This window comes from Typopeltis vanoorti, chromosome 13 (assembly GCF_054136105.1).
Source record: "Typopeltis vanoorti isolate ZY-2024b chromosome 13, IOZ_Tvanoo_1.0, whole genome shotgun sequence".
Classification (NCBI taxonomy): domain Eukaryota; kingdom Metazoa; phylum Arthropoda; class Arachnida; order Uropygi; family Thelyphonidae; genus Typopeltis; species Typopeltis vanoorti.
Window position 1 is genome coordinate 68,363,509 of NC_143561.1, and position 22,991 is coordinate 68,386,499.

At 34.7% G+C, this 22,991-nt stretch overlaps 1 protein-coding gene across 3 annotated transcripts in view; it reads right to left on the bottom strand.

The window, feature by feature from the left end:
* The window catches only part of ATP7 (copper-transporting ATPase 1), a 185,973-nt gene that overhangs the window by 52,811 nt on the left and 110,171 nt on the right, over positions 1–22,991 (bottom strand). For all 3 annotated transcript variants that reach the window (XM_090403124.1, XM_090403125.1, XM_090403126.1), the window contains 2 exons: positions 20,816–21,004; positions 9,782–9,964 (listed from right to left, as the gene is read on the bottom strand). In XM_090403124.1, coding sequence (XP_090259250.1) covers positions 9,782–9,964; positions 20,816–21,004 — 372 coding nt within the window. The remainder of the gene's footprint in view (positions 1–9,781; positions 9,965–20,815; positions 21,005–22,991) is intronic.

A 22,991-nucleotide genomic window follows, 5' to 3' on the forward strand; every position in this document is an offset into this window, starting at 1 on the left:
ATTAGTTGGAACACTAAATTAGCTGTATACAAGACAGTTTTCAAACCAGTTTTAACTTATGGATCTGAGAGCTGGGTCAGAAGTAAAACACTTGACCAAAGACTAGAGACCGCAGATATGAGAGTCCTGAGAAAGATTAGAGGCGTGAACAGATGGCATCAATGGCAATATCATATTAAAAATGAGGATATTAGGAAAGAACTTGACATTGTCAACATCCAAGAATGCGTTAACAGAGTCATCTCAGGTGGTATGGTCACTTAAACAGAAATGGCGAAGAAAGATTAGCAAAACAAGTGTTCTCTGCCAGGTTGGCAGAAAAATGACCCAGAGGAAGACCAAGATATAGGTGGATTGATATGGTACAAAGTGCCTTAGACGATAGAAATATAAGATCTAGTTGGAGTCTTGACAACTAACAGACTGATTTGGAAGAAAATTGTAGATAGGAAGTTAGTAATGATGTAAGTTTTTTCATGTAGTACTATCATATCCTGTACACCCCTTGAGGGTACATGGCAGGAATTTGATGATGATGATGAAATAGTTTCACAAGAGTATGTAGAAGAGAAAATTATTAGAAGACCTTTAGCTCTAACTACAAAATAAAACTGAAATAGGCTAACTATAAAATATAATTCTTTCAATGAACCGAAACCTACCTTCGCCTTAACTGAGAGTGATCTTACACGATTTATCGCAGTTTTTTCATCAGAATACCAACATCCAATGTGTGTCACCTGAAAACCTCAAGTGTGTCAGTGCTGACACATGTGTCATAGGTATGCCATCACTGCTCTAGCCAATTTCTATATGAAGCAATTTGAAAAACATGCTCTCAAATACTGCTATTCTGAAATCTTCTATTTGGCTAAGATATATTGGTGAGTGATGTGTGCTCTATTTTGACCAAATGGCTCAGATACATTAAACTCATTCCTCCTGCACAAATCCAGTTTACTATAGGAAAAGAAAATAACAATAGCCTGCCATTTTTACATACTCTAGTCCAATCTGCCCAATGACACCTTTCTTTCTCAGTTTACAGAAAAAACCTATCCACACAGGTAGATGCATGCATAAACTTTCCCATCATCACCTTTCTCAACAATAAGGTGTCATTAAAATCCTTGTGAACAGAGCTTCCAACCTCTGCCTACAGAGGCTTCCCTTTTAACTGAACTTGTCTTTATTTGCCAAACTTTCCTGTCCAATGATTGCAATGCCAAAAAGATCTACAAATTATCAGTTGCTCCCATTCCTTTCAACATGCAGACTACAGTAATGAGTAATGCTATTACTATTCTCTTTTTAATGCACTGTTTTCAAGCCTCATTTGAAGCTGGCTTCCCTTCTTCACTCTCCTAAGGATCAACTTCCTTCCCTCTATTCCAGGTGTTTACATGGTTCCTTGTTTTGCAACTTATTATATTATGGTCAAACTGGGACATCTGCTAACATTTGCCTAGATGAACACAAAAGAAATACATGTACCACCACCACTACTATGGTCAGTAAGGTCTATCTGACCATACCTTGGTTACCTTGCACAGGATCAGATGGAACAGAACTATTATGCTTCATCACAGCATACAAACTTGAAAGGCTTTTTCAGAATCAGCAACAGATTTACAAACCCAGATGGGAAACTGTAATTTTTAGGCCTTTTCCCCTACCCTCATAACAGTTAAGGCTAGCCAACAGCACCCATAGAGGGCATCACTCACAGAACTTGAGGCTTTAAATAGTCCAATTTCTTTCACTTATTGTTTTGTATTTGTTTTTTTTGTGTGTGTTATTGCAATTTTAGTATTGTATTCCTGAAGATGTTTTTGTGACAGAGACAAAATATAAATATTGAAATGCTTAAATCTGCTGTTTAATTATTTCTCTTTCTGCTGTATTTGTTACATTAAAATTTTAATATGAGTGTAAACCAGCACCTAAGCCTAAACACGTTTACTGACCACAGTTATTCTTAAAGATGAATCACTGTTAATTTGTGGCAGTGATTTTTTTTTTTTTTTTAATGTGCAGTACATTTAATGCATACTTTTATACTGATTTATTCTACCTACAAAGAAAGATGCACCTGCAGGCTGACTGATATTTTACAGTTCTATATTTAAGCTGGTTAAGTAGAAATACATATCAACTACACACACGCACGCACGCACGCACACACACACACACACACACACACACACACACACACACACACACAGATGTTGACAAAAGTATTTGAACATCTTAACAGCAAGCAAATTTCAAATTCTACCACATGCAAATATTCAGGGAGCATCTGAATAAGTCTGGTAATAATAGGTGGGATGTGCTGCAAGTTTTGCACTATACTCAGTGGCATCCTGACATCGAGTATAGTGCAAAACTTGCAGCACATCCCACCTTTTATTACCAGACTTGTGCAGATGTTCCCTGATTGAAATTTGCTTGCTGCGTAAGGTATTCAAATACTTTTGTCAACATAGTGTGTTGACAAAATTAGTTAAATTTTGTCAACAACACCATGCTAAATTTGGTCTAAACCATAACAGCAGTCATCATCATCAGTAGCAGCAGTGGGGACAGCTTTGTGTGAGGAATAGAAGAATATTCCAGTTGTAACATATTAGAAACTGAAATTGAATTAGAAATTGAAAGCATGACCTGAAGGGTAGTTGCTGTCATTCAGGCCAAATGTGGTCCCACATGGTACTAGAAATGTAATTAAAACACTTATTTTTTACCATAACTAGGTGTCCAAATACTTTTGTCAACATAGTACATATAATTGTTGACTGAATTATTTAAAACATTATAAATAATCTTAGAAGTCAGTTTAGATGAGCTGTTAATAATGAAATGATCTAATATTTATTAGTACGTAATTAGATAAATAATTAATGATTGTAATTTATTAATGTGAGACAAAATTTTTTCTTAGACTAATATTAGATATGTAGTGCCTCTGCAGGACAGCTGGTAAGAATAATGAATAGCCTTTGGTTGGGAAGACCTCAAGCTGATTCAACTTTAAGTGAGTTAATCACAGGGAGGGAGGGGAAACCCTTATGGCAAGCTATGAAAATAGAATTAATCACTGGCCTACCAAACAGCAATTAGATTTATTAAAAAGTCAAATTTATGAGCCAAAAAAAAAAAAATGTCTAATACTTAACAAGGATGATGGGATATAGCACCAGCAAAGCATAATCATTGGCAATATGATGCTCTAGTAAAGATCTAGGTCTGAATCACATCCAAGTGCAAGGAAGATTTATATGGGATTTTCAACTGAAGGTGAATGAACCAGCCTCATACAAAAGTGTCAAAGAGCTTTCTGCAGGGGGTTTGATCCCACCTCCTCCACAAACCAGTCAGAAAAACACACACAATAAGACTATGAAAACAGGATTGGATGTCCTATATCAAAATTAGATTTATAAAAACTGAATTACCTTGCTGTGCAAGCATAGAGACTTACAACTCATGAAAAAAAAAAAGAAAGAAAGATGAAATATTATATATGCTGTAAAGAAATTTGGTTGTATGTTGTGATATGCAGTATTCAAAATCCATTATTTACCTTCTATTATTTACGGGGGGGGGGGGGGGTTCTTAAATGGAAGTCTATGCATAATTTTTGCATTTATGAAAAAATTACAGACACTTCTATTTGTTACCGCACACCAGTGACAAATCATCACATCACACAAAAACACTAAATGATTGTAGGCATGTGGCATCAACTCTTGCTACAGAAAAACACAAGGACCACAGGAACTGTTTGTTCAGGACCTCTGAATAAAAAAAGAAGCATTTTATTCAAAATGTTATAGTCGTCCTCATTAAATTCCTGATATGTATCATCAAGAGTAGAGGATACTATGACAGTACTACATGATTAATTTTACATTACTAGCTTCTAACAATTTTATTCCAAATCCTATCTCTTATTTGCCATAAATCTAAATATCTAAATACTATGAGATCCTATATTCTAGATTTCTAAGGCAATAATCCTGCCATTAAACACTTGCTTTAGCATCACCCTTTCATTTTGCCTAAATGACTCACCTTCACATTCAAGAATGTAAGCGGAACTAATGTCAAATTCTTCTCTAATGTTATCACTTTTAATATGATTCTGCTAATCTGTTTAACTCTACTAATTTTTCTTAATCTTAACCTGACTTGGAACTTAAGTATAGAGTATATATTTGCTCTGTATAATGTCCCACTTAAACCATATAAATTCTGACATTCTGAATGGCTTTTCTCTTTGTGTCTTAACATTTGCATTTTCTGGATAAAGAAACTTAAAAGCAGCTCTTAGTTATATTCCCACAATTTTACTCTGTCTTAAAGTAAAAATCCAATCCTGTAATTAACCAGAAATCAGCTTCAAGTTTATCTTCTACAATTTTTCTTACTCTTCTCAAGTATGCACAAATTTTACCTGGAACATTTAGTAGAGAAATTTATTCCTCTATAATTCTCATATTCGGTTTTATTTCCCCTTTGATAGATGGATACCCTTCATGTTTGAGCATTTCTTGTTGAATATCATCTACTCCAGCTGCCTTTCCACATTCCTCATTTAACAACCATTTAAAGTAATTATCCAAGACATCCAGAATATCTTGTCTTCAGTTTTTATGTCAACTTTATCATCTCCAATTCTTTTACAGTACTCTTCTTCCATTTCTAAGCGCTTTTCAATATCTTCAGGAACATTCTGCCACCTTCATGATATTTATCTGCTATAATGCATTTAAGTCAAGGTATGATGAGCTGCATGTGAAAGTAGGACCTCCCAGGATGAGTCTCTTGACTCTATGGAGGTCTGTTGATAAAAATAATAATATTAATTCTTATCAAGTCTTCCCATGGCTTTTGTTTAGTTACATACAGCATTCTTTATCTTCGTATTTTCAAATTATCTGCTGACTTGAGTGAGTTCACAATGATGAAATAACCAACATTTATATTTAACGTAAGTTATTAGTGTAAAATGGAAGTTGTCTCCATAATTTATTAAAATGAAAGAAAGTCAGCAGGTTCTTGAGTTCAGTGTGGTGTTCTAATTTTCTATCTTTGTAAACAATGTCATACGTCTTTCTGGCTAAATCAATATTTTTTTCAGATTTTGGAAAAAAGATATTCATTTTAATTCTGCCCAAAACTTCCTATTTCATATGAATTGATTACCATTTCATCGTTAAGACTTTTCTTATTTCTTGTGAGTTCTTGCAATGTGAATTTATGTACATCATTATGTTGGAACTTGGTGCTAATAATGAGAAGTCAATATCAAGAACAGAAACCTGGCAGATCTTTGTTCTTGTCTTCAATTTTTTTTTTTTTTTTTTTTGAAAAACTTCTATGCTGTCCAATCATTTTCTCCTCACCTGTTTAGATCTCTGTCAAGATCCAACTCTTTCTTTCTCTTCTGGCTCCCCTCTCTAACGATTTGAAAGCACCTTCTATGGAACCATAACTTTAAACAAGACTCGTTGTTCAATTTCCCATTTTGAAATTTGTCCCACATCACTCTACTTGAAATTGCCTACCATTCAAGAAGTTTACCTTCATGTTTAATGATATACTAGAATACCCTTTTCTTTTCCTGATTAACTGCCTATATAATATTTTATAGTTATTATTTAGCAGTATAACCTTGGTAACACCAGCTATGTCGACATAGTACTTCTCCAAAGTTGGTTATTAAGTCTGGATATTTCACTTAGAAGGAGAAAATTTACAATCAAGAGGTAGGAACAGCAATGAGGTCTCCGTTATCACCAAACTTAGCCAACCTTTTTTTTTCTAGAACACCTTGAAGAAAAAATTTTCATGTTTAACCCTAAACCCAAAATCTGGCTACAACATGTCAATGATGTCTTTGCTGTCTGGGGTCATTCTGAACAAGAACTACACTTGTTCAGAATGAACTCGTTCAACCTTCTTCATCCTTGTATCAAATTCACACTAGAAAAAGAATTTCCAAGGTATCTCCTTTCTGGATGTATACATCCAAAGAAAAGAAGATGGTTCTAACTCCATTTCTGTCTATCATAAGCCAACATTTTTAGGTCGCTACATTTACAATTCTTCGGCTCATCATCCATCTCAAAAATTTGGCATCATTAAATCATTAGTATCCAGAGCACACAGAATCTGCTCCTCTGAAAAATCTTTAAACCAAGAGTTGGAAATAATCAAAAATACAACCATACAAAATGGATACAATCCAAAAACAACTCAAAATATCATCAGTCACTTCCCCACACATCAACCTAGACAAGAACAAGCCCATAGGATTCCCATACCTTATGTCAAAGATATTTCTGAATGTCTTTCAAAAATTATGAAGAAATATAAATTGGCTGCTACCTACAAACCAGTCAACCAGATCTTTAATTGGTTACCTTCTCCTAAAGACAAACTCTCACCTCTAATGCTACCTGGTGTGTACAAGGTCCCATGTTCCTGTAAATTGTCCTACTATGGACAGACAGGTAGATCCATTAGCAAATGCATTTCAGAACATCAAGACCATATCCATCTTATCAAACTGCAGAAATCTGGCCTTGCACAACACGAAATTAAAAACCAACACCATAGAATCCATTGGAAAAAAGAACAAACTTTTACATAGATCTTTATATACACATGAACGTTTATATAAAGAAAGTGTTGAAGCCCTACATCACAGATCCAATTTGAACCTTAATGATGTTCTTACTATCCCTAAAGTCTGGGAAATTGTCATCCTAAATTGTGTAAAATAATTTATATACATCATCTCATTTTAATGTAATTTTTTTTTTTTTTTGTACTATTTGGACAGCTAAATTCCAAACTGCCAGCTATCTTCACTGTCAGTATCCAGGTGGACACCTAATGACAATAAATGTCATAAGAAGGTGAGGAATGAACATCAGTAGCCCTAGCTGGTTCTCCACATTCCTTACAAACTACGTCGAGGTTTGCTCTGCTATCTAGCTTGAACTTTAAGCAACCACAAACTATTGCATGAAAATACTGCAAGTATGACAACTACCAAATGATATTCTAAGAGCTACTATAATTATACTTATATATGAGGATAATATGATACAGATGAGATAAAACTTTGAATTATCATTTTGCAAAGGAAATCAAAGTGTTACCAAGGATGTCTAATATTTCCAACACTATTTAATATATAGTCGAATGAAATAACAACAAAGTATTAAACTATTTTCTGATATGAATGTAAATGCATTCCTTTTTTGCAGATGACCAGGAAATAATGCCAATTCTCAAGAAAACTATTCTAAACTTAAAGAAGAATAGAGATGAATTTTTCAGAATGATAATCTCACAGAAAAGAAAACAACAGCTTTTTAAAGATCAAGACACCAACTAGCAAGAAAATAACATAAATAATAAAGTTGTATTATCATCATTATCATTATTATTAAAATTGAAAAGTCATTATTTAACTTGTTTAGGATCCTTAAAATGAATTTGGGTGCAAACCATATTAAAAGTTTACAGTACATTAGCTACACCAATGCTACTTTATAGAAGTGAAATTTGGGTAATAAAGCAAAAAGATAAATATTAATAGTAACCAAAATTATCTTTATGAAAAAAAAAAAAAATATATATATATATATCTGATAATAAAGAAAACAAAGAAATAATTAAATGAACCTCTCATAGAACAAAGAAATACAAACATCAGCATATCGAGAAAAAAAATGCAAGTAGGAAAAAAGTGGTATGGATGATTAGACATTGATTATAGCTCATGATGTTTAAAGGAGAACAAACACAATTAACTAAATTTACTTAGCTAATTAAATTATTATGCCAATATTTTTGCCTTGATTACCAAGGCAATGTCTTGGGCATAAAAAAATACACTAAGCAGGAATATACAGGAATGCCAGGAAGGCAAACACATAACAATGAAAGGTGGGATCCTACAATCCTTTCTCGCACTTTCTGTAGGTGCATGATGGAGTCTTGCTGAAAGTCTGAAAAAATCCCAAACAGTTTTGTTAAAGTGAGATAGCTGAATCTGTTAAGATTTGGGGAATGCTGTAGCACTGTGTAGTGCTTTACTGCAGTGATGCAAGCGGTTCCAAAAACATACTATGCAACATCTTTCTGGTGACAATAATTCCATGTAGTGGAATGACACTAGTGTCTTAATAAACTGGCAACAAAATTGCATCATACTTATTTATGTCATGTGTGAGCTAAGATTTTGGTGGCAGGGTTTATTGTTGTTTTGTTTTCACTAACATCTCTTTTTCTTATATTTTATTTATTGTAGTGTTTAAATTATGGAAATGGAATTCTTCAATTTTAGAAATGTTGCAACAATTTAGAACCAAACCCAATGAATTGAAAATCCAAAGACCAAACTGACAATTGAACTTGTATACATTATAGCAATAAAAGATAGTTTTTCTTGACTCCATGGTGGTCTGCTGATAACAATAATACTAAAAAGATTCTGTAATTTATGCTTTTGTAAAAAAAAACTGTTCTGAATGTGTAAAATATGTTTATTTACTTTTTTGGATTTTCTGAATGCATGCCTGTTTAATAATTTTAAAACTGAATTTTTTCAGGAGAAACCAGTACAGGTTTGCAATGATTAGAGCAATATTAATTATACAGGATATTGATGATTTTGAAATCTAGTTTGCAGTGAAGCAATTTCTTGATTAAAAGCAGTTGTTGATTAACAATCATTGAAACAACTATTACATTGTAAATATGATTTTACATTTTATGTTTAATTTGTACATCTTTTAATGTCCACATGTTCATTCTTTTTATTCCATTTTGAGCTGGAGTTTTGCTATTATGCATTTTAACATCTTAAAAGATATCAAATTCTTCTTACACCTAGTTAAATTTTAGATTGAAAAATCTATTATTTATTGGTGCACTTCCAAAAAACTTACATCATTACCATCAACTAGATTAGTAAAGTAAGCCCAAATTTTTACTTATATGTTCATTCACTTTTTTTTCTTTTTTTGTAAAATTTATATTGATTTATGTGAGATTGGCTAATGAGGTTGCTCTGATAAATTTTAAGTTTTACAAACTTTAAAGTGATTAAAAATAAAAAATAAAATTAAAAAAACAAAGATCCCTAGAGCTCTGTAAGTTTGAATGTCCTAACGTCCTGCTTCCTCAGTTGCTTCTAAAGTCATTTGTGCTGTTAGAAATTCCGTGATAATTTCCACACAACTGAACCAAAACATATGGCTGGATTGCAAAGAAGGGAGAAAACGTGTTGCAGACACTATTACAATTGCATTAGTTATCAGATTTCGACAGCTATTTGTTAAATGTTTTACCTTCTTCAACTAAAAAGCAGTCACATAAAAAAAAAGTGAGCCAGGTACTATATACTGAGGAAGGAGAAGATTCAATGCAATTTAGAAGCAGCTACGTGACTGATATTGTTTTAATTGTTGAAAATGTAAATTCCTCTCTGAAATTTGAATAATATCATAATCACAACAATAATAATGTAAATACACCCAACAACTGCTTCTAACTGCAGTGAAGCAGTTATTGGGTGTAAGTGAATGTAAATTCACTCACTCTTTTTTTTAAGAAAAGTTTTTTAATGAAATAATACAGTAGAAATGAAAAACTGAAAATTATCTTTCAGTTCAACCCAATATATATATATATATATATATTTCAAGATTGTAGGAAAGGAAAATTTAGGAAATAAGCATTAATTTGAAGTTCTTACCTCTTTCACAAACTTAGTAATAGCAAGTGCAATGGGATGTTCACTGTTAGCTTCAGCAGTACCAACTAGAGCTAAAAGTTTAGCTAACGAGCAAATGTTTTCTGATACAAAGATGCTTATGCGAGTCATTACTGGTATGCCATGTGTAATAGTTCCAGTCTTATCAAATACAACACATTTCACCTAAAAACAATCAAACCAAATCTTATAGTCAGTAAGTATGCATATCATCTATTAATAAAATTATGCAACACTTTTAAGTATAAAAAAAAATTGCAGAAATTAATATGACAATAGCAGCATTATATAATGTTATCAATTCATGAGATGATAGATATACAGTAGTGCTGGTAAACTGGTTAATTAGAGCATCCATTTATTTTTATTTTTTATTTGTGGGGGGGGGGGGGAGTCTAGAAGAACAAAAACAAAATAAGAATATAACATAAACAATATCGCAGGCGTAGACCTCTGTGGCTAATTGGTTCAAAAGACATATTTCGATGATTACACCACATTTTTTATTATTCAGCTATACAATATACTGAAATAATAATAGTTCCGACAAGTTTCGTAAATTGTAGGATTTACATCTTCAGGGGTAAATAGTATAACTTAAAGTTTAAACAAGAGAAATTAATAAAAACAAATCATAACCGTCTGGCTATTCATAAACTCAAATAACAGAATGCAGATATAAAACGTTACTGACGTTGAACAATACTGGACAATGTCACATGTTCTTGTTCTCGTTCATACAGTCCGAGCTCAGATTGAGGTAGATTTTTTTATTAGAGCTGACCACACTTGATGGAGAATTAAACCTTGATTTTTATTTCATTGGGTTGGGTTTTTCAGCATATTAGCAGCTTCTTTAAATTTTCTTATATAGCAGTTGTTTTCTATGTATAACATCGTCGTTTTTTGCCAGAGTACATCGTGTCCAATGGAAGTGGTATGGAAAGCAAGACCCGTTTTTTGTTCTCTTTTGTATTGTACGTATTTTTGGTGTTCAGCCATGCGTATTTCTCCAGATCTTCTTGTCTGTCCTACATAGCAAATCCCGCAAGAGCAATGGATTTTGTAGACTCCTGATACAAAAACGCAAACTCACTTCCTTATATCAAAAATTTTACAGATAAGCTAGCCAAATTAATGAACAAACACAACGTAAAAGTAGCCTTCCTTCCTATGGAAAAAATCTCAAGATTCTTACATCCACCAAAACCACCTAATCATCCTCTTAAAAAACCAGGAGTCTACAAAATATATTGCTCTTGCGGGATTTGCTATGTAGGACAGACAAGAAGATCTGGAAAAATACGCATGGCTGAACACCAAAAAGACGTACAATACAAAAGAGAACAAAAAACGGGTCTTGCTTTCCATACCACTTCCACTGGACATGATGTACTCTGGGAAAAAACGGCGATGTCATACATAGAAAACAACTGCTATATAAGAAAATTTAAAGAAGCTGCTAATATGCTGAAAAACCCAACCCAATGCAATAAAAATCAAGGTTCTCCATCAAGTGTGGTCAGCTCTAATAAAAAATCTACCTCAATCTGAGCTCGGACTGTATGAACGAGAACACGTGACATCGTCCAGTATTGTTCAACGTCAATAACGTTTTATATCTGCATTCTGTTATTTGAGTTTATGAATAGCCAGACGGTTATGATTTGTATTTATTAATTTCTCTTGTTTAAACTTTAAGTTATACTATTTACCCCTGAAGATGTAAATCCTACGATTTACGAAACTTGTCGGGAACTATTATTATTTCAGTATATTGTATAACTGAATAATAAAAAATGTGGTGTAATCACCGAAATATGTCTTTATAAACAATATCATTTAAGTGGACAAGCCAGTAACCTCGACCACATGGTGTTGTTATTTATAATGAGTATTTTATATATATTTCCCTCTTTATGTACAGGGTGTTCGGGATAAATTTGACATATTTATAATTAATTATATTTTTCCGTAAGTTACATGTATTAACACACACTTCTCTTCATTTAAAAGTTTGGACCCTTCTTCATTCATATACAAGATGTCAGAAAGGATGGATAGCTGGAACCCACCTGAATCATGGAAGAGAATAACTTGTATCATGATGATTCGTGCCCGCCATCAAAATAAGGATATTACGACTGCTGCCCAATGCTCCCTGAATACAGTAAAAACAATCAGGCATGAACTAGAGACTTGCAATGGTGACTACGAGGATGTAGCAAGAAGAAAGATCCCTAGCAGACGATCTGATTGCGTTCGTACAGCAGAATTCCTCGCAAATCTGCAGGAACAGGTGTTGAAGAACCCTGGCATTGGAATTCGGGCTTTGTTCGTGGAGTTGCTAACTGTAGTCAAGCCCTGGATAACAAGGGTAGCCAATGGTAGGCCGTATGTATGGCAGCAGGATTCGGCCCCTTGCCACACCTCTGGGAAAAGTCAAAAATGGTTGTCTGAAAATTTCTACGACTTCACCAGTCCAAATGTTTGGCCTCCAAACTCCCCAGACCTTAACCCCATGGATTATTTTGTATGGGGCGCAGTTGAAAAAGACACCAATCGCACTTCCAGTAATACAAAAGCCCAGTTAATGGATAAAATTAAAACAGTTTTTGCGGCCCTTCCCAGGGAGACTGTAGCATCAGCTTGTTCGAGGTTCCGAAGCAGAATTGAAGCTGTGATCGATGCTAATGGTGGTTATTTTGAGTAAATCTTGTTGATAGTATTGTAATTAACTCTGCCTGTAATGTTTTTTTGTCAATTCATTAAATTTAATAGATACAAAGAAGATTTTCTTTTTCCTTACGAAACTGTCAAATTTATCCCGAACACCCTGTATATTATTATTCTCTCTATTTAGTCTACCGGCTGTGCCTTTGTTAATAATTATACTATATACTTATGAGGTGATTTATTATATAAATCACTTTTACTAACAATTATTTTTATTTTGACTCCAAGTGTCCCTATATGTTATTATATTTGCACAAAGAGTTCACTCCAATTGATGCAATGACTTTAACTCACTCTTTCAGAATCCAACTAATCATTGACTCAATACCAAGTACAAAATAAACACATTTAATAAAACTAAAACAATATATATACATTTCTAGTAATAATACATAACTATAACTACAGATTATATGGATCCAAGGCCTTATTTAAAAATATAAACTTACTCTTAAGACTAAACACTTTTTCTTTCACAATCACAAAAAAAATGTTCATAGTCTTTTTCTCTTTCTGTTAAGGCTCTTTTCCAGAAGTTACAAGGTTCTGTACTTCATTTTCAGGATCCTTTTCATCAATCAATGTAACATACATAAAGTCTTCTTGACTATATCCTGTTTTCCTTTCAGTAGTAATACTCATCAGATCAGGCACCTTTAATACCTAAAAATCTTCTTAATTCAATATATTTTCTAAACTTTCACTTTCAGGCATTCTTAATACTTATAAAACTTCCTTATCATTATTTTCTCTAAGAAAAACATTCACTTTAGAATGTAAGCAACAAGTTCTCCTTTCATTCACAATACTAAATTGACAGTCTTAACTTATTTCACCATAAAAACTTACAGTTTCAAGATTTCCTTTTATTCATTACTTATTTCTCCTTGAAACATATTATTTCCACTATTCCTTTTTCTCGGAATACACTATAAAATATCTTCCGACTGCCACACATAAAAACAAATATCAAGTTTCTTCTAACTTGAATATTTACCGACCAATTTATATAAAACTTATAGTTTCAAGACTTCCCTTTTATTCATTACTTATTCCTGCTTGAAACCTATTATTTTCACTATTCCCTTTTCGGAATACATTATGAAAATTCTTTTGACTGCCGCACACAAAAAATCAAGTTCCTTCCAACTTGAATATTCCTCGGCCAGTTTTCTAAAAACTTTCCGAACGCTCTCTTGTTTACAACTGTAACTTGGATACGCAATGCTTTCCTTGTCAGCTGTCAATCACACATCAAGTTCTCTCCGGGAGCATGCGCACTTCACAAAAGTCAGAAACTACGCACTGCAATAAAATGGCTGACTCGCTGTATCCATCAGCGCTAAAAGAAAGTCTTTCACAAACACAAAATTCAACATTTTAAAATACAACAAACTTTCTTATAAGTAACACAAATAATCAGTTTAGTAAGTATATCAATTTTTTTTTTTTTACTTCTTTACATGTTACTTCTAATATAATATTTTCATAACGAGCACATCACAAGTACAGACACTGCGTGTATGAAAACAAAAACTAACAAGCATAATTAATACGTAAAAATATTCAGAATTTTTAATATGATTATTTTTACAGTGTGTTAGAAAAATTACACAATCACTGCATGACTCATTCAATCAGAAGAATGAACACATGGCTACGGCTGCTCTCATTAATGTACCACAAATATAGATCTTGTTATTTTGTTCAACTGTAGTCAATCACAAAATGCAACAAGCTTCTTCTTTCACTATGCCTTATCCCATGTTAAACAGGGTTGGCGCACCGATCTTTAACCTTCCTCTTCCAAGTTCTCCGGTCCAGGGCATCCTTCAGACTCCATCCTTTCTCCCTAAGATCCTCTGTCACCTTATCCCTCCACCTGAGCTTGGGCCTGCCTCTTTTCCTCCTTCCCTCCAACTCCATATACTCCACTCGTTTATCAACATACTCCTCACCCTTCCTCTCTACATGTCCGAACCACCTCGGCCTAGTTCCTTGTATCATCTTGTAATACTACTCCTGAGGCATCCTTTATCTGCTTGACTGATGTTATATCTTTCGAGGCCTTATCTCTGGCTTTCGCTATTCTCAACAACTGAGCTTCACCACCGTTTCTCTCCAGTTCTTCATAAACCTCATCAACTGCCCTCGCTTTTGCCCTTGCCACAGCTCTCTTTGCATTTTTCTTTGCTAATCTATATGCCTCCTTGTCGGCTCTAGTTCCAGTCATGTCCCATTTTTTCTTTGCCTCTTTCTTTTCCTTGATCTCCAACTGCACCTCCTCATTCCACCATCATGCCTCCTTATCCTCAGGCGGTCCCTTTCCTGATGTTATACCAAGCACCTCTTCTCCAATTTTTCTAATATTCCAACTATTAACGTCCCACCATTCTTCCATATCCTGTGGTAACTTCATTTCTTTCAATACCGTTTCTTTAAACTTATTCCTTGGGCCTTCCTCTTCCAATTTCACCACTTTATTCTCCTCTGTATTCGCCACTTCCGTCTATTCTTCTTTTCCCCTTTTATATCCCAATCTACAACCAACCTGTGCTGTGCCGCTACACTTTCTCCATTAATCACTTTACAGTTTTTCACCTCCTTCAGATGTTTCCTACGGCACATAATATAGTCAATCTGACTCATTCTATCCTCGCTCTTATAGGTTATCAGATGCCCAACTCGCTTCTTGAACCATGTGTTAGCTATAGCCAGATCGAAGGCCACAGCATATTCTATGATTCTTTTACCTTCTTCATTTCTTTCACCACTACTCCAACCCCCCATGTACCCTTTCTTCACCGCTTCGTCGCCTTCCTACATGCCCATTCAGATCTGCTCCGACAATCACTCTCTCACCATCAGGGATTCCCATTACTACTTGGTCAAGTTCTCTCCAGAATGTCTCTTTCTCCTCCTCATCACAACCTACTTGTGGGGCGTAGCCACACACTATAGTAGCCACACTTCCTCCCATCGCAAGCTTAACGCTTATAATCCGATCCTTCTTCCGCCACACCTCGCAGACTCCACCCTTCAGCTCCTTATCGATGATAATTCCAACTCCGTTTCTTCACTTCTCATTCACACCACTATAAAACAGTTTATATCCCTCTGCCAGCTTCTTTGCTTTATTGCCCTTCCACCTTGTCTCCTGCACACACAAGATCTTCAGCATCCTTCTTCTCATCATGTCCACTATCTCCCTACTCTTCTCATTCATCATACCCATATTCAGTGACCCGATTCTTACTTTACACACACTCTCTTTCTGTTGGACTCGCTTCTTTAGCCAAACCCATCCTTGGTTCAGTAGCCCTAGCCCACTTCTCACAGTCCTTGGGCGACAGAACTGAGCGTCGCTTACGGGGTACACCCTAGCCGTGGTCCTTTCTCTGTTATTCAACATTTCATCCTTGGTTTTGGCATGGTTTTTTTTATGGCTGGATGCCCTTCCTGACGCCAACCCTCCCCATTTATTCGGGCTTGGGACTGGCACCGAGAAGAATTTGCTCTCCCAAAACGCAACAAGCTACATGCACAAAATTCCTAGAATGTCATTAACTGCTAAGAACTGCATATGTGTTTAATACGTATTAAATTATCTTTTTTTTTTTTAATTTAATAGAATACTGGCAAATATTTTACTTTATTTAAAGCCAACTGTTTATCTATAAGTCAGTAATACTGCTTCTCAATAAATGAAATATTTCTTTAAACTTGTCTTTTGTCATATGCACATACACCTTTTTAACTTTTTAAATGTAAATTTATGTAACTAGATGCTTAAGTTGGACCAAATTATGCTATTCCTGATGTGGGCCAGGAGCCTCCATAGCTCAATCAGTATAGATGAAGTCCTTTGGTCGGAAAGACCTGGGTTTGATTTCCATCAGCGATGTAAGGAACTTTTGACTAAAGATGAGTTAACCAGTCTCATACGGAGGTGCCCCCCCCCCCCACCAGTAACTTGGGTTTTTCATCCCTCAAAACAGGCAAACTGGTCCCGTGAACACACAGTCATAAAATATACTACAGCAAGGAAGGCAATGGGAAACCACCTTGTTCATAATCATCTTCCCAGTATGCTGTCTGTATATAAATATATATATAAATATATATATATATATATATATATATATATATATAACCACCCTCAACTCTAGTGCATCGTGCTAGATCTGTACTCTCAGATGAAGAGTAACTAAAAAATGAGCCTTAAAAGAACCTTCAAAAAGTATCAATAAACAACTATACCAAAGTCAACAAAACAACGTAGTAACGCAGGTTGACGGCCAACAAAATGACAACGTAGAAATACAGGATGAGCCCAAAGACTATATCTCCTTGCCATACATCAGCACGCTCTCCAAGAAACTGAGTAGAATTTTAAGAAAGTTTAACATAAAAATGTGCTTCTCTACTCTTCCCAAACTAAGATCAAGTTTAAGCAATCACAAACAAGCTCACAACCATCTACAATTCCCAGGTGTGTACAAAATCACATGTGACTGCGGGAAACCATACTATGGCCAAACGGAAAAGTCCATCCTCCTACATCTCAAGGAACACCAAAGAGACATCGCTTACAAAAGAACTAGAGCTAGTGCCCTCTCAAGCCATGTCCTGTTTTCGGTTAACACAAATAATGAAGGCCACCAACATGAGCTAAACTAGACAACAACTTCAAACTTCCACATATGCCATGATGAGGTAGAACGCTGCATAATCGAGTCTAAAGAGATTGTCATGGACCATCTTCATTTAAACAGTAACCTCAGCTATAATTTGCCTGACTCTTTTAGCTCTGTTGTCAGATATTGGGCACTTGTGAAATCATACGCGCACAGGTTTCTAGCAATAGAACTTTAACACGGACTGTAGCTCCAGTTCAAAATAACTGTTGTTTATAGTCGATTTTATAATTTATGGTTTTATGGTGATTCAATGTTTCTTTACAGTGTTTTTTATTGGCTTTGCATGTTCTATCACGCCTGAAGAAGTCGACCACCCCAATATGAAACATTGTGTATTTTAATAAATTTCATTATTTATTCTAATTCTCGGATCTCAATCAGTATATAAAAAGCATGAACCTATCCCAATTCCGAGTCAACACTACAAGTCATCACACACACACACACACACACACACACACACACACACACACACACACACACACACACACACACACACACACACACACACACACACACAGGGTGGTTCAGAATTCCACGTACAAACTTTGAGGGGAATGATATCAAAATTGGAGATGTTAATGTCAGCTCTTTGCTTTATGCGGATGATGTTATACTTCTAAATAAATCCGCTACAAATCTGCAAGATTCTCTGACTAAATTGAATAGCTGTTGTAATAGATATGGTATGAAGGTCAGCAATAAAAAGACAATGACAATGAAAATAGGCAGAATCATTGAAAATGTCAACTGTGTTGTGAATGGAGAACCTGTGGAACAAGTAAAACATTTCAGCTACTTGGGCACAATTTTTACTGAAGATGGTAAACTAAATATAGAAATAGACAACAGAATCAGCAAAGCTGGTATCGTGGGAAGTCAATTGAATAAATTCATATGGAATAAGAAAGAAATTAGTCGGAACACTAAATTAGCTGTATACAAGACTGTGTTCAAACCAGTTTTAACTTATGGATCTGAGAGCTGGGTCAGAAGTAAAACACTTGACCAAAGACTAGAGACCGCAGATATGAGAGTCCTGAGAAAGATTAGAGGCGTGAACAGATGGCATCAATGGCAATATCATATTAAAAATGAGGATATTAGGAAAGAACTTGACATTGTCAGCATCCAGGAATGCGTTAGCAGAGCTAATCTCAGATGGTATGGTCACTTAAGTAGAATGGGAGAGGAAAGATTAGCAAAACAAGTGTTCTCTGCCAGGTTGGCAGGAAAACGACCCAGAGGAAGACCAAGATATAGGTGGATTGATACGGTACAAAGTGCCTTAGACGATAGAAATATAAGATCTGATAATGTTGGAGTCTTGACAAGTAATAGCAGACTGATTTGGAGGGAAATTGTAGATAGGAAGTTAGTAATGATGTAATTTTTTCATGTAGTACTGTCATATCCTGTACACCCCTTGAGTGTACATGGCAGGAATTTGATGATGATGATGAACTTTGAGGGGAGGTAGAGAACATCAAAATCAACCATATTCACTTAGGAAAGCATGACTGGAAATGCTACCAGAAGGTACAACAGGGACACAAAGATACAGAAATAACACAAGGCAGTAAGTAGTGTAAAAAACTTTATTAGGCGTAACTGAACAGTTCAATAGTAGTTGGATACATAATATGGTAAATGAGCTGCATGTCTACCATCTCAGTTCATAAAACTGACGCATGTTTTTAGTATGACATCGAAAGCTTGAATGAGGAAGCCCCCAATTGCTCACCTGGAGTGCTGACAACCAGCACCACCTATCACTTTCGGGTGGCATTTCTGGTCATGCTTTCCTATGTGAATATAGTTGATTTTGATGTTCTCTACCTCCCCTCAAAGTTTGTATGTGGAATTTTGAACTACCCTGTGTATATATATATATATATATATATATATATGTGTGTGTGTGTGTGTGTGTGTGTGTTAAAGATACCAAGCTATTTTAACATTTATTATACCCAAGGTAAAATACTTTCTACACATATATATATATAGTATACATTATATTATATTATATATAGATTAGCGTATCCGCTCTCCAACCAAAAAGCTGCTGGTTCGAATCCCGGCATGGGCATGGATGTTTGCGATTGTCTTTGGAAATACTAGTGGTGGTCAGCAGTAGATGGTGCTGGTGTAGTTGCGGTCAGTGGTGGAGACAGAGTTGTAGAGCAACTCTGTAGGTGCCCTCCCTCGATGAGTCTTTGGACTCCCTGGAGGTGTCTAATATTAATATAATTATGGGGGGGGAAGCCCCATCTCACAGCTGGTGCCTACTGGGAGATGCTGGGTATACTTGAGTAAGTTAACATGACTAGTAAAGCATATCATGGACAATCACTTGCTATATTGATTTTGACTGATTATAAAAGGAACAAGAGATACAAAAAATCCTGTAGTGCAACCTCCATTATTTTTCTCAAAAAGAAGTTATGAAGCCTGCTGGTGAAAGCTGTATTGGATATGAACAGGAAAGTCATTAATCTTCCAAGAGTTATAATTTCTCATAGTATTAATATCTTCAAACAGTTTTCATAGCTTTTTTGAAAGGATGTCTTCAGTGGTGGACATGTCTTCCCCATCCATACAGATTTGGGTGATAGTCCTTTCTTTGCACACCATATAAACATAGCTGCAATTCCAAGAAGAATTTTCATTCAACTGTTCCAATGGATGAGCATAAACATTTATGCTCATTACACATCCACAGTATTTTCACTCTGTCAAGATTCTCCCTTCTACATCCCTTTGGATATTACAGAATGACTGAAATTGATGGGCAAGAATAAGAACTTTTATTCCAGCCTGCTAAATCTTCCAAAGCTCCAATAAGAAAGAGATGAATGTCTATTTGTGAAAGTTTTTATATCTGCAGAAGTATGTTTCTTGGAGAAACAAAAACCTGATAATATGGCAAAAGATAAGTTTCCATACAGCTTCTTGTCTAACTGGCCTGTGGAATCCTTTTAATGAGGCAATGCAGAAGGGAGATGGTATAATTAGTGAAGTGTCACTAGTAAGTCTTTAACTTCGAAATTTTGGATGAACCTGATGAGATCTTCAATCTGTGAAGGAACAATTGTGTAGCCTATCAAGAAACATATCTAAAGTCTATAGAGAGATGCTGCTCATCATTTCCTCAACATTAATGAGCTCAGGAAATTATGTTTTTTCTCAACCCTAACCGAAGAATGAGACAACATCCAAGCTAGCAAAGCCTACAGATATAAATTTAAAATGTGGAGTATTCTTAAAAATTGCTATACATATGTCAGTTACTATTTTATTTGGTATGTTGTTTATTTCTTCACATCTTCAGTTTCTTGTATGTCTCTCTGATGAATGGAGCTGTATGTCTTCCAAAATATAGGAGAGATCAAAGTTTTCAGCTAGATACATAGTTTTATACTGACAGAAAGACAACAAAATATTTGTGGCATTACCACTGTAATAATATAAGAATGCTGAAATATAAAATATTTGTTTAACTGAATTTGATAGTAACATGAGAGTTAGTTCCTGAAAGATACACACACATGCATCCATGCAAAGAAAGATAAATATTAACCTTGTGAGCAGTTTCTAATGGTTCAGCTCCCTTTATAAGAATACCATTCAATGCTCCTACACCCGTTCCTACCATTACTGCTGTAGGGGTTGCCAGACCAAGTGAACAAGGGCAAGCAATAGACAAAACTGTCAAGGCACATTGGAAGGCAAACTGAAAAACCATTTCTGAGTGTCCCATATCTGAAGTCTAGAAAGAAAGTAATTTATATGATTAAAATCTATATAAAATTTTGCTTGTATTCAAGACTAGACATAAAACTATTATTATAATTAAATTATTTAATTTTTAATTTATATCATTAAAAACTCCAGGAAAGCTTTTTATAAAAATGCTTTCCTGCATATTCATTACAAGATTTAAAACTTGCATTGCAAACCATTCTCTGTGAATTATGAGAATCCTTTCCTTTAGTGTTACACGGTGATCAGCATTCATTTCAGACAAATTATGAAGACTACAACTGTGTCAGAAATAATTATTTTAATTTCCCAACATTTCAACCTTCATATTAAGGTTATCTGGAGTAAGCACACACACACACACACACACACACATATATATATATACAGAGAGAAGCTATATTACATTTCACACAGTATGCTAAAGAGACAATGATTTGATCAATGGTTATTCTACTGGCCTGACCTCTAGTGTAAAAAATAAATAAAAATTCATTTAATTAAATTAAATAACTACATTATGTTTATGTAGTTATTTAATTTATGACAACTGTTTATGACAACATCAGAGAATTTCCTTTTTTTTTTTTTCAAATAGTTTTATTACTGCAAAAGTGATGTCTAATTTAACATGAGAACTGTTATATTAGATTTAAGATACTGGATTATCTATAGTCCTATTTATAATTAATTCTTAGGGAAAAAGGTTATGTGGGTAGAATATGTGCCTTCCATATTCTTGGGATTTTTAGACCATCATCATCATTGTTAAGATTAGGGTGGTCGATAAGAATTTCACAGGCCTCCTTAAATTTAAGTTCATACCAAGTTTTGGTGTGATGTAAACAACAGATGCTTTTCCAGTCAATTCTATGTAAAGTATTCAGGGCATGATCAGAAATTATTTACAAGATGTCACACATTTAAGTGAGATCTTGTAAAGAATTTTGTTGATAGAATTTTGGCTGTAGTCATTTTTTTAGGAAGGTACTGCTGAAAACTTTTAATTTATTTTTAAATGCTTGTTCATTGGAGCAAATCTTCAAAGCCCTGTTTTTTAGTGTTAATGACACCTAATTTTTGTGTTGGGTGGTGGTAGAAGTTTATGTGTATTGGCCAGTATGTGTAGGTTTCTGGTAAACAGTGAAGGAAAGACTGCCAGAAGGAAGTCGTGTGACAAGTGTATCTGGAAAAGGAAGTGTGTTCTGCTTTCTAATCTCTTGTGAATTTTATGCATTTGTGTTGTTTGTTTAGGTGGCCGGAGTGTCTAGGAAAGTGTCTAATGTCTGGTGGCCACGGGACCAGATAGCAAAAACATCATCAACGTATCTAAGCCAGACTTTGAGTTTTAAAGGAGAGGAATCTAGAGCACATTGCTCAAAATATTCCATATAAAAGTTAGCAATTGGGGAGGATAATGGTGAGCTGTGCCTTCTTTTTGTAGTGTTGGTCTGAATGAGGAGAATTGGAAATTATTAATACTTCATTCAGAGTCCAACATAATCTGCCATTCCCTAAGCCAAATTTGCATATCAGACTAATAATTTCTTGTTAATAGTATGCTATTTATATGATTTCTTTCAAGTTATGTTTATTAATATTTATTTGTTCATTTATTATTTTTATATGAAGTACAGTTGTAAAAACTATCTATTTAATGTCGCTTATTATTATGAGATTAATGTTACTGATACAGAAATAAAATTTGTAAAATGTGTAATCTTTTTATGTTATTAGTAAAATGTAATATATCCAAGAAATTCTTTAAAATAAGACTTGATTGGTTGTTGTGAGAAATTATGTTATTTTTAGCCAGCGCGTGCTTTAGTGCGAGTTACTGTACAGTATACAAGAAGCCAGTTCGGTATCAACAAAACCAGTTAGAACCAGATTTTGGCGGGAAAGGAGAGTAGGATGTCACGGTACATGAAAAAGAAGAACAGGGTAGAAAGAGAAAAGGGGAGAAATAACCTGGGGTTGAACAGAGTAGGAAG